We start from the raw sequence: 23,658 nt of genomic DNA, 5'->3' as shown, positions 1-23,658 counted from the left end.
TTCCAAGATATAAAAATTATGAACAGATGATCAGTATATTTTGTTCACTAAATAAAGTAACAGGATGCTTTTGACTAGAAAATTACCACAAACAAAAGATGGCTTTCATCCCTCACATGAATTGAGAGTATGAACTGCACAACAGACAATGTGTCTTTCAAAACTACCTGCTTGACAATAGTCAAATTTGTTTACTTCATTATATAGCAGAGCGTATAGTAATCAAACAATGGAAAATCCAGAATGGAATGTAACAGTACCAGAGGAGGAATGTTGCTACTCACCATATAGTGGAGATGCTGAGTCGCAATAGGCACAACAAAACGATTCACACAATTATGGCATTTGGCCATTAAGACCCTTGTCAGCAGTAGACACACACATACAGTAAGTAATATGGACATGTAGATATGAAGAAACACTGAACTACTCATGTATGTTGAAAGTGACACACACCTTTCATAGTGGTTTACCAAACTGTCTCGGAAGCCATTAAAGAAAAAGCTATCTCTACACCCGTGGATTTGCATAATGCTTAACTGGCAGGCAAGCCTTAAAGTCAAAAACTATATTTTGGGCTTACAGTAATGTTAATCTCGGTAGCGACTACAGGAGCCAAAGGGTTAACACAACACTTTCTCTTTTTTTTTTTTAATTAACTTCCTACTACAATTGTAACCCATGGGTCAGGACGTGAAAAGTTAGTTTTACTTTGTGCCCACTTTTTGGCCAGTTTTGTTTTTAACTTCTGATAGCTTATTTTTGTCTCTTTCTTTTTAGTGTTGGAAACAAAATCTATGCTCCTCGAAAATATGTGATTACTGTTTCATAGTCAATCCAGTGTAAATGTGTCTTAAAAGTTCTGGCGGACTGGAATGAAGCCATAATTTCCCCTCATTTCCTGCTGGCCCATTGCCTTTTAACTTGTTGTTGTTGTTGTTGTTGCGGTCTTCAGTCCTGAGACTGGTTTGATGCAGTTCTCCATGCTACTCTATCCTGTGCAAGCTTCTTCATCTCCCAGTACCTACTGCAACCTACATCCTTCTGAATCTGCTTAGTGTATTTATCTCTTGGTCTCCCTCTACGATTTTTACCCTCCACGCTACCCTCCAATACCAAATTGGTGATCCCTTGATGCCTCAGAACATGTCCTACCATGTCCTTCTGGTCAAGTTTGCCACAAACTTCTCTTCTCCCCAATCCTATTCAATACTTCCTCATTAGTTGTGTGATTTACCCGTCTAATCTTCAGCATTCTTCTGTAGCACCACATTTCGAAAGCTTCTATTCTCTTCTTGTCCAAACTATTTATCGTCCATGTTTCACTTCCATACATGGCTACACTCCATACAAGTACTTTCAGAAACGACTTCCTGACACTTAAATCAATACTCAATGTTAACAAATTTCTCTTCTTCAGAAATGCTTTCCTTGCCATTGCCAGTCTACATTTTATATCCTCTCTACTTTGACCATCATCAGTTATTTTGCTCCCCAAATAGCAAAACTCCTTTACTACTTTAAGTGTCTCACTTCCTAATCTAATTCCCTCAGCATCACCTGACTTAATTCGACTACATTCCATTATCCTTGTTTTGCTTTTGTTGATGTTCATCTTATATCTTCCTTTCAAGACACTGTCAATTGCATTCAACTGCTCTTCCAAGTACTTTGCTGTCTCTGACAGAATTACTATGTCATCGGCAAACCTCAAAGTTTTTATTTCTTCTCCGTGGATTTTAATACCTACTTCGAATTTTTCTTTGTTTCCTTTACTGCTTGCTCAACATACAGATTGAATAACATCGGGGAGAGGCTACAACCCTGTCTTACTCCCTTCCCGACCACTGCTTCCCTCGACTCTTATAACTGCCATCTGGTTTCTGTACAAATTGTAAATAGCCTTTTGCTCCCTGTATTTTACCCCTGCCACCTTTAGAATTTGAAAGAGAGTATTCCAGTCAACATTGTCAAAAGCTTTCTCTAAGTCTACAAATGCTAGAAACATATGTTTGCCTTTCCTTAATCTTTCTTCTAAGATAAGTCATAGGGTCAGTATTGCCTCACGTGTTCCAGTGTTTCTACGGAATCCAAACTGATCTTCCCCGAGGTTGGCTTCTACTAGTTTTTCCATTTGTCTGTAAAGAATTCATGTTAGTATTTTGCAGCTGTCAACACCTGCTTTCTTTGGGATTGGAATTATTATATTCTTCTTGAAGTCTGAGGGTATTTCGCCTGTTTCACACATCTTGCTCACCAGATGGTAGAGTTTTGTCAGGACTGGCTCTCCCAAGGCCGTCAGTAGTTCTAATGGAATGTTGTCTACTCCGGAGGCCTTGTTTCGACTCAGGTCTTTCACTGTTCTGTCAAACTCTTCACTCAATATCATACCTCCAATTTCATATTCATCTACATCCTCTTCCATTTCCATAATATTGTCCTCAAGTGCATCGCCCTTGTATAGACCCTCTATATACTCCTTCCACCTTTCTGCTTTCCCTTCTTTGCTTAGAACTGGGTTTCCATCTGAGCTCTTGATGTCCATACAAGTGGTTCTCGTATCTCCAAAGGTCTCTCTAATTTTCCTGTAGGCAGTGTATATCTTACTCCTAGTGAGAGAAGCCTCTACATCCTTACATTTGTCATCTAGCCATCCCTGCTTAGCCATCTTGCACTTCCTGTGGATCTCATTTTTGAGACGTTTGTATTCCTTTTTGTCTGCTTCATTTACTGCATTTTTATATTTTCTCATTTCATCAATTAAATTCAATATTTCTTCTGTTACCCAAGGGTTTTCTACTAGCTACCCAAGGATTTCTACTAGCCCTCGTCTTTTTACCTACTTGATCCTCAGCTTCCTTCACTACTTCATCCCTCAAAGCTGCCCATTCTTCTTCTACTGTATTTCTTTCCCCCATTCCTGTCAATTGTTCCCTTATACTCTCCCTGAAACTCTGTAAAACCTCTGTTTCTTTCAGTTTATCCAGGTCCCATCTCCTTAATTTCCCACATTTTTGCAGTTTCTTCAGTTTTAATCTACAGGTCATAACCAATAGATTGTGGTCAGAGTCCACATCTGCCCCTGGAAATGTCTTACAATTTAAAACCTGGTTCCTAAATCTCTGTCTTACCATTATATAATCTATCTGATACCTTTTAGTATCTTAACTGTTGTTTTCAAAATACACTCCTGGAAATGGAAAAAAGAACACATTGACACCAGTGTGTCAGACCCACCATACTTGCTCCGGACACTGCGAGAGAGGGCTGTACAAGCAATGATCACACGCACGGCACAGCGGACACACCAGGAACCGCGGTGTTGGCCGTCAAATGGCACTAGCTGCGCAGCATTGTGCACCGCTGCCGTCAGAGTCAGCCAGTTTGCCGTGGCTTACGGAGCTCCATCGCAGTCTTTAACACTGGTAGCATGCCGCGACAGCGTGGACGCGAACCGTATGTGCAGTTGACGCACTTTGAGCGAGGGCGTATAGTGGGCATGTGGGAGGCCGGGTGGACGTACCGCCGAATTGCTCAACACGTGGGGCATGAGGTCTCCACAGTACATCGATGTTGTCGCCAGTGGTCGGCGGAAGGTGCACGTGCCCATCGACCTGGGACCGGACCGCAGCGACGCACGGATGCACGCCAAGACCGTAGGATCCTACGCAGTGCCGTAGGGGACCGCACCGCCACTTCCCAGCAAATTAGGGACACTGTTGCTCCTGGGGTATCGGCGAGGACCATTCGCAACCGTCTCCATGAAGCTGGGCTACGGTCCCGCACACCGTTAGGCCGTCTTCCGCTCACGCCCCAACATCGTGCAGCCCGCCTCCAGTGGTGTCGCGACAGGCGTGAATGGAGGGACGAATGGAGACGTGTCGTCTTCAGCGATGAGAGTCGCTTCTGCCTTGGTGCCAATGATGGTCGTATGTGTGTTTGGCGCCGTGCAGGTGAGCGCCACAATCAGGACTGCATACGACCGAGGCACACAGGGCCAACACCCGGCATCATGGTGTGGGGAGCGATGTCCTACACTGGCCATACACCTCTGGTGATCGTCGAGGGGACACTGAATAGTGCACGGTACATCCAAACCGTCATCGAACCCATCGTTCTACCATTCCTAGACCGGCAAGGGAACTTGCTGTTCCAACAGGACAATGCACGTCCGCATGTATCCCGTGCCACCCAATGTGCTCTAGAAGGTGTAAGTCAACTACCCTGGCCAGCAAGATCTCCAGATCTGTCCCCCATTGAGCATGTTTGGGACTGGATGAAGCGTCGTCTCACGCGGTCTGCACGTCCAGCACGAACGCTGGTCCAACTGAGGCGCCAGGTGGAAATGGCATGGCAAGCCGTTCCACAGGACTACATCCAGCATCTCTACAATCGTCTCCATGGGAGAATAGCAGCCTGCATTGCTGCGAAAGGTGGATATACACTGTACTAGTGCCGACATTGTGCATGCTCTGTTGCCTGTGTCGATGTGCCTGTGGTTCTGTCAGTGTGATCATGTAATGTATCTGACCCCAGGAATGTGTCAATAAAGTTTCCCCTTCCTGGGACAATGAATTCACGGTGTTCTTATTTCAATTTCCAGGAGTGTAGTTAAATAGACTAATATACATATTTCTTTACAATCCAAGCATTTTTTACCAAAAATTATTTATAGCAAGCTCACATTGTTTTGTATTAAAATAGGGAGGAGGGTAAGAAACAAAGTTAAATGTGTGCCAAACTAAGGCAGAGAAAGACAAACAAATGGACAGCATAGTTAATGTGTGGAAGAGCTATTCCAGATTTAGGTAGTTGCATGAACATTGACAATCAAGTGCTAATCAGTTTTAACAACAAATCATTCTTACTAAGACCTTTCTATTTTCTCTCATTAAGAGTTAACACTGCCATTTAAACTAGAGGGGATTAGTTAACATTACTGTTCTGTCAAATAGGAACCAATTTAACACTCGGTTATTTATCTTGACTAGTAGTTCAAGCTAGTCTTTAATGTAACTACAGTTTCAGCTGTCACCATCCATCTTCAGATCCAAAAGTAGTAAAAGTCCTCTGTACAGTACAAAGAGAGAACCATATTAAAGAACACGTTTAATGACCTACAATGTTCAAAAGCTCCTACGAGCTCATGTCAGGGGATTTAGTCATTTAAGAGGATCTGGATGCCAGCGGAGCACAAAAAATGAATTTTTTTTTTTTAATAAAAGTTTGTGATTCTCCCAGAGTCTAAAAATATATACTTCATGTGTAGTACCTCGTCATTTTCATATTTAAATGCCTTTCTAAAGCAGATGCAGCACATTAATGCCTAGTTGTCACACTACTAACAAACACAAAACCTTGTCTACGATGTCTCATTATTTCTCTTTGGCCATGCTATTTCCACAGCAACTCGTCTGTGTAATATCCTTGATAAAAATATTGACTAGTATCAGCAGGGATTTACCGCAATCGATCTTTCTGTTGGTACAACTAGATTACTTGACTTGACTTGTGGTTTATGAGTACATTCATGTTATAATCTTGTTGTTGTGACTGCATATTTAAACCATTTTAGATTTAAAAAGCGAAGTTTAATTGCACTTGTAGATTTTATGGTAATCAACACAAGTGTTGTTGGAAATCATAATAATGAAGAAGCTGTTACACCACAAAAAGTGAGGTTAGGCCTATAAGTTCACCAGGCAGTGCTTCAAAATGGGAGTCAAAACATCTTACTGAAAATGAACAAGATGTGGGTGTTAAATAGTGAAAATAATGGTAATTAGTGAAAATGATGGTTACGTTTCAAATAGTAAGTGCAAACTTTTAGAATTACTTTTATCTGTAGCTGTATGTAAATACTGTAGTAGTGAAAAATTCTTTACATTTAATGAGGCCCATCCAGCAAAACTGTTGTGGAATGTCAGTGTGTAAATTAACGAAATGTACAACGACATCTGTAATGTGCATAAAATATTGTGATGTGAATATCTGCCTTGCTTATGCCATCAGGTGTGTTGGGAAGGGAAGAAAAGCAGCGTAGGTATTTTGTCCTATGACAGATCTTCACTGACACCTGTCAAATTTGATAGGTATTACAAATGTTTTCATAATGTCCTAACAGAAGTCAACGAAGCTTTTATGCAGAGGGCAGCGAAAGAAACTGTAGATATTTGTGAATCTACTGATGCTGTTGCTGCACTGGATAGTTCCTGGAGAAGAGAGGCCATACACCACTGAATGGAGGTCTCACAGTTACCTCTTTAGACACTAGCAAGGCGCTGGACTATGAATGTCTGAAAACTGCCAAGGTTGTGCCAGTAAGGTAAAGGAACACAAATGTGACAAAAGCTTTGAATGTTTCTATGGTGGTACGGGAAGAAGGGGCAGTTTATTTTTAGTATGTCAACTGGTAGCTGTGGCATGCAGTACACTCATTACCTTGATGATGGTGACCCTAAAGCCTTCAATAGTGCTGTGGCTGCTAAACCATATGGTGAAGAAGAGAATAAGAGCAAGACTTAGAAAACACTGCAAGGGCATGTCAGGAAAAAAACTCTGACGGCAAAGTAATTGGTGGACAAGGGACTCGCCAAACCAGAAACAGAAAACGCCTCAGAATATAATGATCTAGCCATGAGGATTCGGGCAACACTGTTTCACAGAATATCCGCCCAAAAGGAAACACACTATTGTACTAGTATAACAAATGTGAAGTAAATGGCAAAAACATGCACATGTACACCACATGCCAGAAACCGAAATGGTAGGACTAAAGCCAATAAGAGATCTTTCAGATTATAAACTTCTGGAAAAATGTTTAAATGGCAAAACACAGAACCTGAATAAAAGCTTCAATAGCTGCATTTGGAAATGCTCGCCAAAAACTGTTTTCGTCGGCATGTCAGCTTTTCAGATTGGTGTGATGGACACTATAATATGTTTTAATGAGGGAGTAACAATAATATTTAAAAAAACCATTAGCAAACTAGGGATCAAACCTGGGCACTACATGAAAAGTGGGTTGCTATGAGTGGACAATCGTGTTTCTGGAGCTGAAAAATGTGGTAAAGGCATAATGAAGGTGGCCACGAAAGCAAAGAAAAGAAAGAAAACTAAAAAACTTGTGAAAAGCACACTCTGCATCAACAAAATTATGCTGGAATGATTTGACAAGTTACCACTGAGAAGAAAATTACATACAGGTAGTCAGTTTCAGTCTCCTGTAATCAACATTTTCCCATCTGATATTAAAGCTACAAAAACAAAATTTTGCATGAATAACAACACAGTGTTTTGTTTGCCTACACAGTAAACCACATTATTCAACAATGTATTACCGAGCGAGGTGGTGCAGTGGTCAGCACACTGAGCTCGCATTCGGGAGGACGACGGTTCCATCCTGCATCCAGCCATCCTAATTTAGGTTCTTCTAAGTCACATCTAATTTAGGTTTACTATGATTTCCCTAAATAGCTCCAGGCAAATGCCGAGTAGGTTTCTTTGAAAGGGCACAGCCGACTTCCTTCCCTGTCCTTCCCTAATCCAATGAGACCGATGACCTACACAGTAAACCACATTATTCAACAATGTATTACCGAGCGAGGTGGTGCAGTGGTCAGCACACTGAGCTCGCATTCGGGAGGACGACGGTTCCATCCTGCATCCAGCCATCCTAATTTAGGTTCTTCTAAGTCACATCTAATTTAGGTTTTCTATGATTTCCCTAAATAGCTCCAGGCAAATGCCGAGTAGGTTTCTTTGAAAGGGCACAGCCGACTTCCTTCCCTGTCCTTCCCTAATCCAATGAGACCGATGACCTCGCAGTTTGGTCTCATCCCCCAAACAACCATCAACAATGTATTAAACATTTTAAGCTGGAGCATGTCATGTTCTTAAACTACTAGCAGAAAAACTGACTTTCAAAAAATACTTTCTTTTTTAAATGCACAAAACAAACTGATAAATATTCTCAATTTACTCTTTCAACAAGTTAATTATTAAAACAATAAAATTTGTTTTGACCTTTTACTTTGAATAGTGTGCAAGTACAACGTACCTAAAAAAACTACGCGTAACATAAAAATCAACATTCACTATACCGTGTATTCCACATTTTTAATTTTTTTTTTTCGGACACAGAGGTCACAATACACTAATTATTTGGTTAACGTTTCATTCCAATACCTATTAACGTTCTTGAGTTTTCAGATTTCAAAATACTAATAAAAACTGCAGGCCATGATGTTCAGGTCCGCTTAAAATATGATCCTCCTATACATACAACTGGTGACATGGTAGTTTAAAATTTAACTCTCAACTAATGCTAACAATGTGACGAGAATTTCTTTCTATTATTTAGAACTGACACCAAACAATTTGAAAGGTAATTCATTCATTCACCCCAGTTTGAAAGGTAAGGGCTGATTACATAAAACAGCTGATCTTGAATTAGAACAGATGATGAACTCTAATCTGCGTTGTATTAATTTAAAATCTTGGCTTATACAGGGTGCCCCAGGAGGAATGGTCAATATTCAAGTATAAGACAGGAGCGAACACTGAAGGTATAGGTGGGCAATGAGAGAGCCGCACTCCTGGAGCCACCTGCGTGATTGCGGACAGAGCCGAGTGCAGCTGATGTCTACCTAATAGTTTGTGCTGTAAAGACCAGATGGAAAATATGTGCAGTCAAGGTGCGATCAAAGCCACAGCAATGAACCTGGCCGAGTACATCATGTTACGGTACAGTGTGTTGTGCAGTTTAAATGACTAGTCAAAGCAATGCGGTTAAGCAGTGTTGCATTTTACAGTTCAACTCTAGTTGGGAGCGTGATTACTTCTTCACCAAAGTGGAGGAGAAGCACAATGTTTAGTATGTGGTAAAATATTAGGCATAACATAGGTAGAATTTAGAATGTCACTACATAACACATCACCTCAACCAGTACGAAAATGTAGAGGGTGAAACAAGACAACCTTCATAATAATCTAGGCCAGGAAGGAAATAAAGTATAGGTAAGTATTATAATGTTGTATCGACATACGATATAACTTAATTACTGCACCCAAAAAAGCCAATTTTGCTTTGAAATGACAAATTTGTTAATTTCTTAAACAGGAATGTGATGCCTCCTTTTCCAGTGCAGCTGTTCATGCTTGTTACAGAATAGGTTTGCTTATCACCCATTCTTCCTGACCATTTTGTGATGGCGAATTTGTGAAGCAGAGTCTGGAAGTTGCAGCAGACAAACTGCGTCCACAATTATCAAGTCCTTTCACAAGTTTTAGTCTGTTGTGGCGCACCATAACTCATCATACCGAACATTTGTCAGGTGACATTATGGAACAATTAATGGATGTCCTTTCAAACACGTATGTTTTTTCTGTTGCATTTGGTGAGAAAACTGACTTATTGGACACAACCCAGCTGGCAATACTTATTAGAGGTGCTGATACAAATTTAGTAGTAAGAGAGGAATTCCTTCATGTATGTCCTCTCAAAGACACCATGACAGGTGAGGACATACTGCAGTGTGTGGAAGATATATTTATCTGGTTTGGTCTGAAGTGGGAAAAACACATTTCAACTGCCACTGTTAGAGCACCAGGCACGATTGGATGTAGAGCACGACTTATAGGTCGTCTGAGAAGCAAACTGTTGCAACATGAAGTTAAGCTTCATATTTGTGCGTTGTTTGATTCAGCAACAAAACCTGTGCACAAAAAATGTCACAATGGCAAATATAGTGACTGTCGTAATGAGAACATTTAATTTTATTAAGAGTCATGGGCGGGCCACAGACAATTTAAAGCTCTACTGAAGGGCATTAAGTGTGAATTTGGTGATATTGGGCATTTTTGTAAATTTCATTGGCTCAGTGAAGGTAATATGTTGAATCGCTTTTTTGATTTGTTGGACGAAATAGTTTTGTTCATAGAAATGAATTCACTGATCTTAAATGGATTAATGAGTTAGCATTTCTCACCGACATCACATCCTACATGAATAAACTTAAATCTTATGTTGCAGGGAAGCAACATACTTTTTAGTTATTTTGAAGACAGTATTACTGCTTTCCAGCAAATGTTCGAGCTTTGGCAGCATCAAATGATGAAAGGTTAGTTAGCCAGTTTTCCTACATTGTTAATGCAGAAATCTAATTTAACTCAAGATCAACAGCAGACATTTTCAGGTACTCTTTCAAGTCTTGTGAAGGAATTTTCCACCTGATTTAGAGATCTAAATGATCTATAGATGGATCTGAAAGTATGTGTGTCCTTTTGAACTACTACAATAATTGATGACATTCTGTCTGCTCTACAGTGTGAATTGCTCACAATTCGACGTGATAGTTAACCGAAGGCTAAATATGAATCACTAACAAACCTATCCAAACTATTATGAACATTTTTGCAAACACTCTAATGAAGATAGAACAAATCTCCACAAACAGCCAATCTAACTGACACACGTCACTACAGTTCTGCAAATTGGAAGTGCAAGATCAATTGCACCAAATATAACTCATTTATTTCTGCGAAAAGAGACGTACATCTACTGCATTGTTATGGTGAATTTTTTGTCATTATCAAGTTGAGCCTCTATAGACTGCATGGCAACAACCAATTTCATAATTATTCTCGGCCATAATGGCTATGTTTGTGAACCGTGACTGTATGGGACAATTATTTATTTTAGTGTCTAGGTCTTGCTCTTGTTCCGGCTTTGACTTCCTGTAACTTTCTTCTGAGCCCACCAAGAAATGCCTGTTCATGCTTTTCGGACAAAGGTCCTCTCCGTCTTTCGGACATTGATGTCATTTTAAAACTTCGGTAGTTGACCAGTCTTCTAAATTTGTTCATGTCAGGAATTTCTCTCTCCAAGACACTAATCTGCCTAAGATCTTTTTCACATTCTTCAAACCATCTCGGCCTTGTTTTCTTAAATTGGATGAAACTCCATATTCTTTTTGTTAGTTGGTCACTGTCCATCCTCACGAGGTGACAGTAAAATAACAGTCGTCTCTTCTTAATGGACGCTGTGATAGGTTCTGTCTTGCTGTACAAGTCCTCATTTGCTCTCCCTCACCATTGTCCATCAACCCATTATTACCTAGGATTTTCCTTAATATCCTCACTTTTCCAGCCACTCAGCTTGATGTTGGAACTTGGCCCCTATACTCACAAACTTTTTGTTACAGGTATTCTTTGTCAGTTGGTATGCCTGATCTAAATTCCTCATCCTGATATTACTTGTTTCTTCTTCTAATCCATTCTCCTGGATGACTTCACTGAGATACCTGAAATTCTTAACTCATCCGATTTTTCCCAGATTGCTGATCATCTATTCAGGTCCATCACAGATGTTTGTCATATATTTTGCCTTTTGAATAGTGATCTGGAGTCCAACTTTTCCAGCAATTTCTGACAGCCTATTGATCTTGTTGACTGCTGACTTGATGTTGTTAGCAAAACTTGCCAAGTCCTCTGCGAAGGCAAATCAGTCAATGTACATCTATTTGTTCTTAGGACCAAGTCTGAATCGCTCTTCATTTGTTTCTTCTTGGGCTAGCAACTTTCGCCATTCAGTTAGTTTGCCATTCATTGATTAGCTGTATTCTAAATAAGCTTTTATGTTGGCCTTTTGCATTTTCATGACTACAAGTAGTAGTCAAAGGAGTACTTAGTTATCAGATGTCAAAGTAATTACTTTTGTTTCCTATGCATAAACTAATGAAAAGAATATAATTGGATGTATTTATTTAGTCCCACAATCTAATGCACTGAATAGAATGAGATATTAGACACCACAACAGTGCCACAAGCTGGTTTGATACACGCCCCGTCTCCAACTGTTATGGCAAGCTGTGCAAGCAGCTACAAGGTTAACTTCAGACAGTGCAAACTCTGCTCTTTTTCCTGTCCGAGCTGGAGTGCTGCTCATTGAGCCAATCTGTCCCCACCTCTGATTTAAGACACCCAAGTCTTTTTTTTTTTTTTTTTAACTTGGATGCCTAGGGGGGGGGGGGGGGGGACTTCTTTGTTTTAGCTTCTCTTACACAAATATGGCACCGACTTTTCCCTGCAGGAGGCTGATGTGCTTCTGTAGTCACTTCTTTGATTTTTTTGTGGAATACTCTCCATTGATTGAACAATTTAGTTACATATCCCTCTCGCACTGGCACTTCTTTCTTCTACCTGTAACTTCACTAGTTCCATCCCAGCCCGCAGAAGATAAAGTTTCCGTTGTTGCGTTTCTTTTCATTCCATCACGGATATTGCTGGATGAATATGGTGGTTGCATTGATAGTGCAAATGTCGATGAGAGAGTAAAATACAGGTAGAGGCCATCTCTTTGTTCACCTCTTGCAGGTGAACATATGCACCATTTGATCAATGGTATCAATTCTAGCTTTAGTGGAATTATAACATACATTTATCTCTGTTTTATTCTTCTCTCCTCCACAGTGCCTTTATCTTGGTGCATTGTTGACAACATCAGTAAGTTTTTACTTGGTTCATTTTTGCTATGTAGGACACCAAAGTTACTGGAGGCTTACCTGTTGATGGGTCTGGAACATCTCATTGATGAATATAGCTCTCGATTTGGCGTGTTCTTCATTATGTCTGGAATATGCTTCCTGTTTGACTGGAGAGTTCCTACTGTAGTAACTTTGTAGTCTCTGTATAACTCTTCTGCCAAATCCACCGATGTGTAGTTTCGGTCTGCAGTAATATTTCGGCCAGTATTTTTCACAAGTGCTACCAGATGTTTGATGACAGCTGCTGTACCCCGTTCTTTTCAACTAATTCTGAACATTACCTGCTTAGGGTTCCATATTCAAGACGTATCTGCCAACTGCATCAGACATCATGCGTATAAGGATGCCATACTTTCCCAGTTTATCCTTCATAAATACTTTGAAGGGGCAGTGCCCTCTAAACAAGCTGTGCATCTCATCAATGGTGAGGTGGACCCCTGATTTATACAGTAGGGGAAATCTATCATTCATTTTGTTGAAAACATCACGGATTGCTGTGAACTTGTCTGCTTCCCTTCTTAGCTGGCGGGTACTTTTGTCATCAAACCTTATGATTGCAATAAGTTCCTTGAAACATTCTCTTGCCATAATAACCTTGTAAACTGGATGACCCATTAGGTCTGACAAAAGATTGTGTACACTGACAGAATTGTCCTTATTTGCCCCCATAAGTATCAAGACTCCTATAAAGGCATACAATTCTAATCAAAGTAACATTTCGCCCAACTGCCGCTTAATTTGAATGTTTTACTATAACATCCATGATGTCAGGCAAAACTTCAAGGCTTCTCCAGGTGAATGGCAAACACCAGCTGGAGTTACTCCTGCCTGCTCTCATACTATATTAGAAACAGACCTGAGGAATTCTAGGCTGTGTGGCTACGTACCTTCTTCCAGACTTGGGCACAATAATTATCCCGATGGTCACTGCCTGAAGCTGCGCTATATTCATCTTCTCTAACATCCAAATCACTTTCCCAATCTGAATCATACTCCATAACACCATCCTCATATTCACTTTCACTCCCCCGAGTCAGAATCTTCATCTAAAATTTCATTCAGAAATCTTTCTAAATACGAATCACGTATTTTTTTAGTCATTTCTAAGTCTGGGTGAGAACAGTAGGGAACTGCACTAACTCACTGCAAGTTTACAAAATAAATAACAGCTGACTGACATCAACAATCACTTCTCCTGAAAGTAAACTGATTGTTGTGAATATCAAGAATACCAACCAACAAGAAACTAACTTGCATTGTTGTAGAGATGAGAAAAACAAAATCCTAGTAAGGGAAATTTTCTATAGCATGGAAGCCTTGGGGGGGGGGGGGGGGTTGTTAGACCCATGATAAGTTTATTTCTTTCTTTCAAAGCAGGAATTTTCTATAAAATAGCCAACAAACAATAACTCAAAGGGAATATGTAGTATGAAAGTTACTTTGGCAAAAGCAGGGGACATAAAAAATTTGTGGGTTCAACTAAACCCACTTTAGGCGTCCTAGGGTTAAGAGTTATTACTGCTGCTTCATCTTCAATACTTTGAAATGTATCTCTTCTAGTGCACGCTCTTTGCTTGCCATATTTTCAGATGTGGTAAACATGGATTCTAAGATGTATACCTTAAGACCTAGGAGCACTTTTTCATCTTCATTACTATGAAACACATTTCTACTGCAGTGCTTATAGCTCTTAAAGTATGTATTTTAGAGCCCATGTTTACTACATTTTTTTGTTTTAAATGAGTGTTCCTGTCGGACAACTGAATACTGACCATAGCTCCTAGGACACCCTGTAAAGCTGTGAATGACGACGATTTTTGACAGGAGAAATTTCACAGGTCAGAAGCATTGAAGTTGAAAAGAAGTAAATATGTAAGCTGGAGGTCAAAATATTTTTCTTGTCTGTAAGTGCAGATAGTAACTGATCATGTAACAATTCTTGGAGACAATTTCTAATTAAAGTGATCAGCCGGAGAATAAGAAAGCGAAATTCGAGACCTTAAGTGTACCAAGTTCAAGAGTAACTAATGACTGAACAGCTCGTACAAAAAGGGGCGCTCTAGGTTCAAATAGCATGAACTACACAATTCTTAATAAATTTTTATCTACCTAACATAAAATATATACCTGTATGTATGTTGAAGAACAGAATTACTATTGAGTGTATGGTACATATCAGTTAGTGCTCAATTAAAGATTGTTCTGGTGGTGCAGTGTTTCACACTGCAATACTGTTCAAAAGATCTCAAGTTCAATTCTGGATCAGTTCTTGGAATAATTTTTTCCCTCCCGCCACTTCTTTCACCTTTGGCAGTGCCTGTTGATGTGCAAAATACCCGAGCTGTTTAAGTTTAGGACTCGCATTAAAAATAAATTACTCCACAGCTCTTGTAGACACAGCATTCGTCTTGCACAATGTATGTCACTGCACATTACATGTGGAGCTTAAAACAGATGACACTGTATTTGTTAAGAGAAGAGTAAATGAAGAAATTTCAACACCTACAGAAAATCTCTGTTTCTCTCAGTTGTAGTCCTTTAATTCCTTTATCTACTTTCAATGTTACTACTTTCATTTCATCTTCCACAAGCAAGCACTGTATTTGTCATGAGTACGACACTGCAGGTTCTATAACAGAATTCTGGCTTTTGTATTGCAAATCTGCCTGTAGTTAGATGTTATTTTTAATCCAAAATGTATTGCTTCAAAAAATCATTCTTACAAGCTCAAGATAAACATTCACTCTTTTGTTTTCATTGTCATTAATGAGGAGAACAATATTTTTATATGAAGTTACAGTCATCTGATGTTGCAAATGAACTGCAGCACTCCATATAATTTAAATGTTTCAGAAAAAGTAATGAACTAGTATAAAACATAATACTATAAATTACCTTTTACTTAATTTCATCTAAAAGGATTAATCAGAGCATATTCAAATAAATACCATCCACTGCATATAAACGTTGGGACAAAAATCTACATAGTCTTAACAAAGGGGTGGAAACAGGAATAAGACTGTGGTTTCTGCGCTGCAGTTAGCTTCTGTTCATTTTCTGTATCCCTAGGCAGAGGAAATTACATACGAAATTACTGCCTCCGGTTTTATGCATTTCAACCCCAGACGTTTTGGCACCATTTTTGATCGAGTTCACATACCACATGTAATTCCATAAATATGAAAAATAATAATTGTAACTGCATCTACAAATTATACTCTCATCATGCACAAATGCTTCCTGGTCCTTTCTTTTATAATGCCATTTAACATATTTTCAAACTTTTCCAGTCATGATCTGCCCTGTTCTGTGAATAAAAGTCAACGGCAATTTATTTACATGCCTTTTCTTTGTTGGTCATAGTAGCTTTTCAGTTTTTTATCCTTCTATTATGTGTCTGCAATGCACTGACATAATATGATTTCCAGCAATAAATCTTTTTTCGGCTTTGGAGATGTTTGAAGAGCAAAATATTGATATTTGCAGTCGAAGTGCAGTAATGAAGTGGATAGCTATTTTAGTGGTGCTGCTAGGTATGTTTCTTGCTAATTTAGATCAAACCGAACCTAGTTCAATAGATCTAAGTTCAGTGTTACACAACAGAACAGATTCCTGAACAGAGCTCAGCTTCTCAACTAAGGTCATAATTCGTCTCCAGTCAGAAATGTTAATATAGTCAAGAGCTGTATCTCTGGTTTGGATAGAAGGGGAGGGTCCGGGAAGCAGGTGCATGAAAAAAAAGGAGGCAATGACAATAGGACGTGTAAAGTGCTCCCAACATACTTTGGAAGAAAGACTTCATCAACTTCATGGAATTTTCGTTTTATTTATATGGAAGTAACGACCCATAAGTGAGTGGCACTGAATTGTAGTGTGTGTGTGTGTGTGTGTGTGTGTGTGTGTGTGTGTGTGAGAGAGAGAGAGAGAGAGAGAGAGAGAGAGAGAGAGAGAGAGAGATAGAGAGATGATATACTTCTTCACCTGTACCTACATTAAACTCCGAATCTGTCTCCTTTGATAATCAATCTTTACTATACTTACTCCTCAATGATAAGAAGTCAATATGCAAATATGTGTTTCCATAAATGGCAAATGGTTAAAATATGCTTAGTTATATCTTTCTTGGTGACAAATCTGCACCAAAAGGTAAACTGACTTGATGATGATGATGGTTTTTGGGGCACTCAACTGCGAGGTTATCAGTGCCCGCACAAATTCCCAACCTTTACTCAGTCCAAACTCGCCACTCTCATGAATGATGATGATGATGAAATGAGGAGGAAAACACAAACATCCAGTCATCTCGAGGCACGTGAAAATCCCTGACCCCCCCCCCCCCCCCCCCCCCAAGAATCAAACCCGGTAAACAGACTTGAGAAACACAGCCAAAATACAAGCAGACAGAATGGGCCCATACTTACCATAAGCAGGCAAACTGTCAAGGGCTGCCAAATAACACATTCACAAGCCAAAAAAATCTATACTTATCCTTTAGAATAGATAGTTCCTTCCTAAGGAAAGGAGGGGGCAAGACTCAGACCTTAGGTAATCTGAAATAGGCTCAAATGCGCTGAAATAAGTTACTAAAATGTTGTTGTTGTTGTTGTTATATATAGTTTCCCAATAATTAATTGGTGACCCTCTTCTTACAGATTTTCATGAACTCCGATTCTGGTAATAAGAAACACACATGTAATAAATAAATTACATTACCCACTGTAATTCAAACTGAAGACAGTAGTTTGTGTGTGTATTCTCAATTTCCTTCACTTGTGTAAACAACACACAACAGAAATCAATTCTGGATCAGTTCTTGGAATAATTTTTTTCCTCCTGCCACTTCTTTCACCTTTGGCAGTGCCTGTTGATGTGCAAAATACCCGAGCTGTTTAAGTTTAGGACTCGCATTAAAAATAAATTACTCCACAGCTCTTGTAATATTCAAAGTCAAAGATTTAGTAATAATTAGATTATAGCAATGAAGTATACAGTTTTTAAATGAAAGTTTATATTTCTCCCTGTACAGTCTTCTTTACAGGTTTATGTCAGATCCAGCCACAATATGAAACTATTTGTAGTCCAATTAACATCTTAATCACATGAAGGCACAGTGTTCTTCGATGAAAATACTTTGTTACATCTATACAGTCTTCTTTGTGGGCAAAATGCCCACAGAAAGATACAATGTAAAATTATTTGGTTTTCAACACTGACAATACTTCAAGCAAAATGCATAATAAACATTTACATCTCACTAACGTTTCTCTTGTTTTCCACTTCTTAAATATATCAAAGGTAAGGCACATAATTATGAGCTCATTGTTTTAAGGGAAGGCCACATAAATTATTATCTGCAGCTCGTAAGACCCTTTATATTCAAACTCAAAGAATGAGGAAACACAACCATGGTGCTGAACATGCATCTCTGAGAATGAAATGATGTGATGGCTCTATTCCACATACAAAATATGTAAGCATATAAAATCCATTTGCCACCATTCTCATACAAAACACTTAACTGTATTGCATACATCTCCTACATCAATGATATTACAAGTTAACATTCAGTTACTCAAAACAGATATCACACTCCTGCACGAGACTCATTAGTAGTGTAGTTTCTTACAACAACCACCAGGTACAAGTGAAATTTATTATTAATACACAGCACATGCATGTAGCGATTCTTTTTTTTTTACCCTAAAACCTTCGAAGAAAAGGTGAGTGCTAAAACTTAAAGCTGCCACTACTGTGTAATTAAATGCTTATAATATAATGCAGTGAAGGTTGTGCACGTGAGAGCTGTGTTATATGTTCAATTAGGTATAAAACTAAACACTTGTGAAACAGTTGTCTTCTCTATTCAATGTGAGCTTTGCATTTCATGCAAGCAGCATCACACACAATAGATATCTGTTTCACAATACTTGTTTTTATATTCACTGATAGCTGTTTTACAAAATTATACAGACTGAAGTTAAGTAATATTAACCGTTTAATACTAATATAATATTCTTTTTCCAGTTTTCTCTGTTATCTTCTTACAAAACCACCCTAAATATGCTTTTACATGTACAAATTAATGTATTAGCATAGTACATACAAAATAAATTAAATGCAAGAGTAACACACACATAAAAAACAGAAAGAAATAAACTATAACATTTCAAGGAAACTTAACAATTTTTTCAGACGTTTACACACACTGCAGTTCTCATCTGGCTGATTAACTTACTTGGTACTAGTCTCTCTTTCTCCTATTGTTTCCCTGACTGACACTGACACACACACACACACACACACACACACACACACACACACACACAGTTTTCAATGTGTCGTTATATCATTTGACCAGACCATGACAGAACACATTGTGCTCTCCGAGCAAGTGTCCCCTCCAACATTTTTTCACTTTTCTACACTCACTGCCAGATAACTGAATGTCTTCTATTATTTCACAGAAGAGGTATCATAATAAACATCATGTACCACGCAAAAGCAGTACATTTTCTCCACGTACCAAAAATACTGGATAGTTTTTAATTATAACAAGTATAATACAACACTCAATTGATGAGCACATTTTATACTTTAACATAATATCACATGTTGTTCGCAACCTTTCTAAAGGTTGAGTGACCGGGGCTGTAGAGCAGACTGATTGAGGTACCTGTGGGCCTGTTCAGTTAGTTCCAACTGATCTCTTGTACGACCACAAGCTACCATCTCCCATCGCACATCAAGCTGTAACAGGGAGGGAAAAAAAGGAAAACTAAATTAATTGACAGGCAATGGAATATGATTGCTACCTCTAAGGCTACACATTAGGCTACACTGGCATACTATGCTAGTGTCTCATACTAATTCTCAATGGCATTGCATTGAACATGCTTTTGAGTTTCAGTATTTGACAAACTAGACCAAAGTGGCAGCTGAAAACAACATGAGAGAATACAGAGTACCCCCAAAGCCATGATAACATTACCATGTCAGAAACACAGGTATCGAGAAAAATGTAGATGCAGGACAACTTTAAGGATAACAATTCAAAAACAGCTAGCACCCAAATTGTACTAAGTATGATTAAAATAACTTGTGACTTCTGACAGTTTGGCATGGAGGTAGCGAAGGATAGTTTTGTTGTCAGCACACATCAAGAGAGCGACACAAAAAAACAACATGTTGTTGATTACTGTTTACTGATGGTCAGACAACAAGGTGAACTAAAGGTAGCACAGGGGAAAGTTCGCAATCGGCATTACCTAAACGGTGACACTACTTCCCCTCTTGCCAAAAATAGCAAGTTATTTTAATCAAACAGTAACTACAATATATTCTAAACAGAAACTCAGATCAACAAAGTAATTACTGCAACAAGATTAATGGTTAAACAATGTCATCATTATAGCAATTTTCATCTGCATTATTCCAATAGAAGTGTCTTAATCAGTAACTGAATCATTTATGAGAGGACAGTGTGCAAATCTGATCTCCAGCAAATCACCACTTTTAACTTGGTAGCAACACACCCTTATAAACTAAGGAAGAGGTGGGGGGAGTACACCTGAAATGCCTCATACTGTTATCCTGTTATCTATAGAAGAAAATGAAGGGATGGACGTATTGATGAATTCTATTACAAATCTTTACAGCAATCATCACATTTCCATTCTCCCTACAGCTTCTTATGAATACTTAGCTACAGTCACTGTCATAAATATGCAATTCGGGCTTTCCATGGCAGTTTTTATTGGCTAGTATAACGAGTGAAACATGAATAAAAATCCTTTTGAGTACAACTACATTTCCAATTATAAATTGAAACAAGGTGAAATAAAAGTTAATGGTGTTTTTTAGCTATTGTTGACTACTGGTTCCAGGAGATGGGACTCAGGTTTTCATGTAACAGTGAACATCGATTCAATGGCAGTTCAGTTCTTTCGGAGTTAACAATATGAAGGTGTTATTGACCTTAGGAGACATAAAGGTGAATAAAAAGATATACAGGATGCAGTTCGAAAGATTTCTCTCATTTGCAATGAGAGTATGTGTTATGATTTGTTTCACTTAATCATCTATTGTTAGAATACTGATGTTACACACGGATAAACATTGCTCAATTTGGACCATGCCAGGTGAAAATGGGCCTTTATAAAGCCACTTTTAACCAGTTCTTGTTGTAGCCAGCTGAACTAAACAGCATAGAAAAAGAATAAGATGATGAAATGGTTACATAACTTCGAGCAGGGAAACAACACTCTTTGCTACCAAAGTAAAGACCCGAGTGATAACAACTGAATGTAGATAAACTAATTCTTTTCTGGCTTTGAGCTCACAGAATACCAACAACAGTAGTATTCACAGATTGTCTGAAACAAAGATGTTCATTTATCACACAAAGACCCAAAACATGTTTACCTTAGTGTGCATACATCTAACAGAACAATCACATTGGAAGGGGGGACAAACTCCCCAAATACTACGAATCATAGGGAATCAGAGCAAAATACTTCACTCCAACTACTTTTAAGTGCCACATACATGAAGGAATAATAACGAGTCAAATGTTTCACGCCTGTGTATTATGCTTCATATATTTAGAAAACTGTAATATCTCACCTTTGGCAGCCCACGAATATTGGTGACTTCCCCGAAGTTTATCCTCTTCACAGCAGATTTGAACAATCCAAGAGGCTGAGGAAGGACAAGAAATTGAGTGCTACAGACCACCACAGTGAACTACCCTTTACAAATACAGTTGTTTCAAAAGTAATGTCATTCAGTACAGTATCTTTCACATAATACCTTCCATGTTCAAATAATTAAGCTGTTAACTGTCATTATGAAGGACAGGTTGCAATACATCAAGTTCATCTGGAAATTATACGTCTCATGACAAATGTACGTTTTATCATTAAAAACATGTTAAACAATTATTTTATATGATATGCATCATTGAAAGGGGGGGGGGGGGACACCAGAGAGAAAGTTTTGACATTTTAGGATTTCCAGGGATATTATGATTTTGAAATGTTCTCCGCCAGCAACACTGGTGAATACCCAAGAACATTTCAAAAACAGTAAGAAAATTGTTTGTTTAAACTTGTGCAATTGTGTTAACGCCTATAACTACGGCCAGGAAGAAAAAACAATGCGAAATCTGAGATTTTTAGAAACAAAACACTAAGCCAACAGTTTTCATGAAATGCTGTTCCGATTCATCCGTCTGCCGTGGTAATTTGAACCCTGCCCCGTGCTGTACTGGGGCTACCACTCTGTGCTGGTACTGGCGAGCTGCGACACACAGACAGAGGCGAGTGGGAGAGTATGCTCTGCCTGCTTGCAGGGAGGGCATTCTTGGCTAGTGATCCAGTATTACTGCCTGTTGATATTAATGTGTCAATTTGAGCTGTGGTGAGTATGTGCTTCTGTGTAAATGACTGAGGAAAACAAAGCTTAGTTAGCTCAGTTGGCTTTAAGGCAGAGATAGGCTTTTGTATTCAACCGTAACTGCTGAAATGAAACACTGCTGTTGAGTGCTTCTGTCGTATGTTCTGCTAACACATGACAACAGTGTTCACCGCCTTGTCCAGTTTGAGTCTAAGGAGCTAACCCTCCCAAGTGTTAAGATTTAAATTAAGCTATAGTTAGTGCCGGTAAAAATAAAAGGGTTAGTCCCACTAATTCAAAATCATAAGAACAAAGTGACCATAATGTGTAACTTCAAGTGACATTATAGTTATTGAGATTAAGCAGTTGTAGTAGAGATGTAGCTGGGCAGTAGTTTGGGTATAGTTGAATCAGTGGCCACCACACCGGCTAACTTGAAGTTTGGTGATATATGTCTTAAAAACCTTATATGCGGTGTGTGCATCAACCCTGTGAAATTTGATGTACATGTATAGTGAAGTAGGTTTTATAATCATTATTAAAAGAAACTGTTTTTGCATTGTAATTGTTAAAATTACTTAGTTGCGGCTTTTACCAGAGATTATTTATTCAAGATTATTTATTCAGCTTTCTGTTACAGAGTGAAGTTCTGCATCCAGCTATTTCCTCCATAAGGACCCTCACAAATCACTGTTCCCTGCCATTACATACCTCAGCAGCAGGGAGCTATGGTGCCTGGCATTTGGTATCTGTCCATCAGCATATTGCTGAGCCTAGATTCATGGCTCTGAGATTCTGTGGAATTGGGATTTCCAAAGCATAAATATAAGGGAGCAAGATTAATAAATGAAATTTAATTATTGATCTTTTTATTCACATTAACATTATCTTGATTGCATAGTATATAAATACACACAGTTCTACTTTTTCAATACATTATTCTCTAAGAGTAAACCATGTTTGACAGCCCATTCACTCATCACCTTGGCTGTTGTTCTTTACAGGCCAGTTCAAAATTTATTCATAGAAAGGTAGGATGTTGTTCAGGCAGAAAACTTTTGGAGTTTTTCAGAGTTCCTGGTAGTATGAAGTGTGATTGGAAAGTTTTAAAAATGGGCTTGTAATTGTACAATGGTAGTACTTACATGCTACTGTGATGCATCTCCTTCAAAACAGTCCCCTCGTGAATGAACACACCGACTCCAATGGTGTTTCCGCATTTGGAAACATCCCTGGAAATTTCTTTCCTGAAGGTGTTAAGGACGCTACCTTTATTTGCCTGGATGTCTTCAATCGAGTCAAATCGCTTCCCTTTCAGTAAAAGCTTCAGTTTAAGAAACAGGTAGAAGTCCGCAGGGGCCAAATCAGGGGAATATGGCAGTTGTGGAAGCACAGGAATATTGAATTTGGTCAAAAATTCAATGCTGGAGAAGGCGTGATGAGCCAGATCATTGTCACGGTATAGCACCCAACTCCTGTCTTTCCACAATGCAGGCCTTTTCTTCCGCACCTTTTCGTGCAAACGGTCAAGGACACATTTGCAGTATTCCTGGTTAACTGTCTGACCTCCAAGGGAAAATTCATACACACAACACAGTAGAACTGAAAGAAATCACCAACATTGTCTTCATCTTCAACCGACTTTGCTGTGCTTTTTTCGGTCGTGGTGAACCTGGAGTCTTCCTCTACGAAGACTGCACTTTGGTTTCAGGATCATACC

At 38.9% G+C, this 23,658-nt stretch overlaps 1 protein-coding gene across 6 annotated transcripts in view; it reads right to left on the bottom strand.

Annotated features, from left to right (window-relative positions):
- Positions 1-17,536: 17,536 nt before the first annotated feature.
- LOC126273106 (myb-related protein B-like) overlaps positions 17,537-23,658 on the bottom strand; it is a 186,957-nt gene continuing 180,835 nt past the window's right edge. For 3 of the 6 annotated variants that reach the window (XM_049976547.1, XM_049976546.1, XM_049976545.1), the window contains exons 14-15: positions 21,168-21,242; positions 17,537-19,292 (exon numbers count right to left, since the gene is read on the bottom strand). In XM_049976547.1, the coding sequence (XP_049832504.1) occupies positions 19,173-19,292; positions 21,168-21,242 (195 nt within the window). In that variant the 3' untranslated portion in view covers positions 17,537-19,172. The remainder of the gene's footprint in view (positions 19,293-21,167; positions 21,243-23,658) is intronic. The other 3 variants (XM_049976550.1, XM_049976549.1, XM_049976548.1) reach the window with 1 other exon arrangement.

Source organism: Schistocerca gregaria, chromosome 5, assembly GCF_023897955.1.
Source record: "Schistocerca gregaria isolate iqSchGreg1 chromosome 5, iqSchGreg1.2, whole genome shotgun sequence".
In the NCBI taxonomy this organism is placed as follows: Eukaryota; Metazoa; Arthropoda; class Insecta; order Orthoptera; family Acrididae; genus Schistocerca; species Schistocerca gregaria.
The sequence above is the reverse complement of the archived record's forward strand: the minus strand, read 5'-3'. Positions and strand labels throughout refer to the sequence as shown.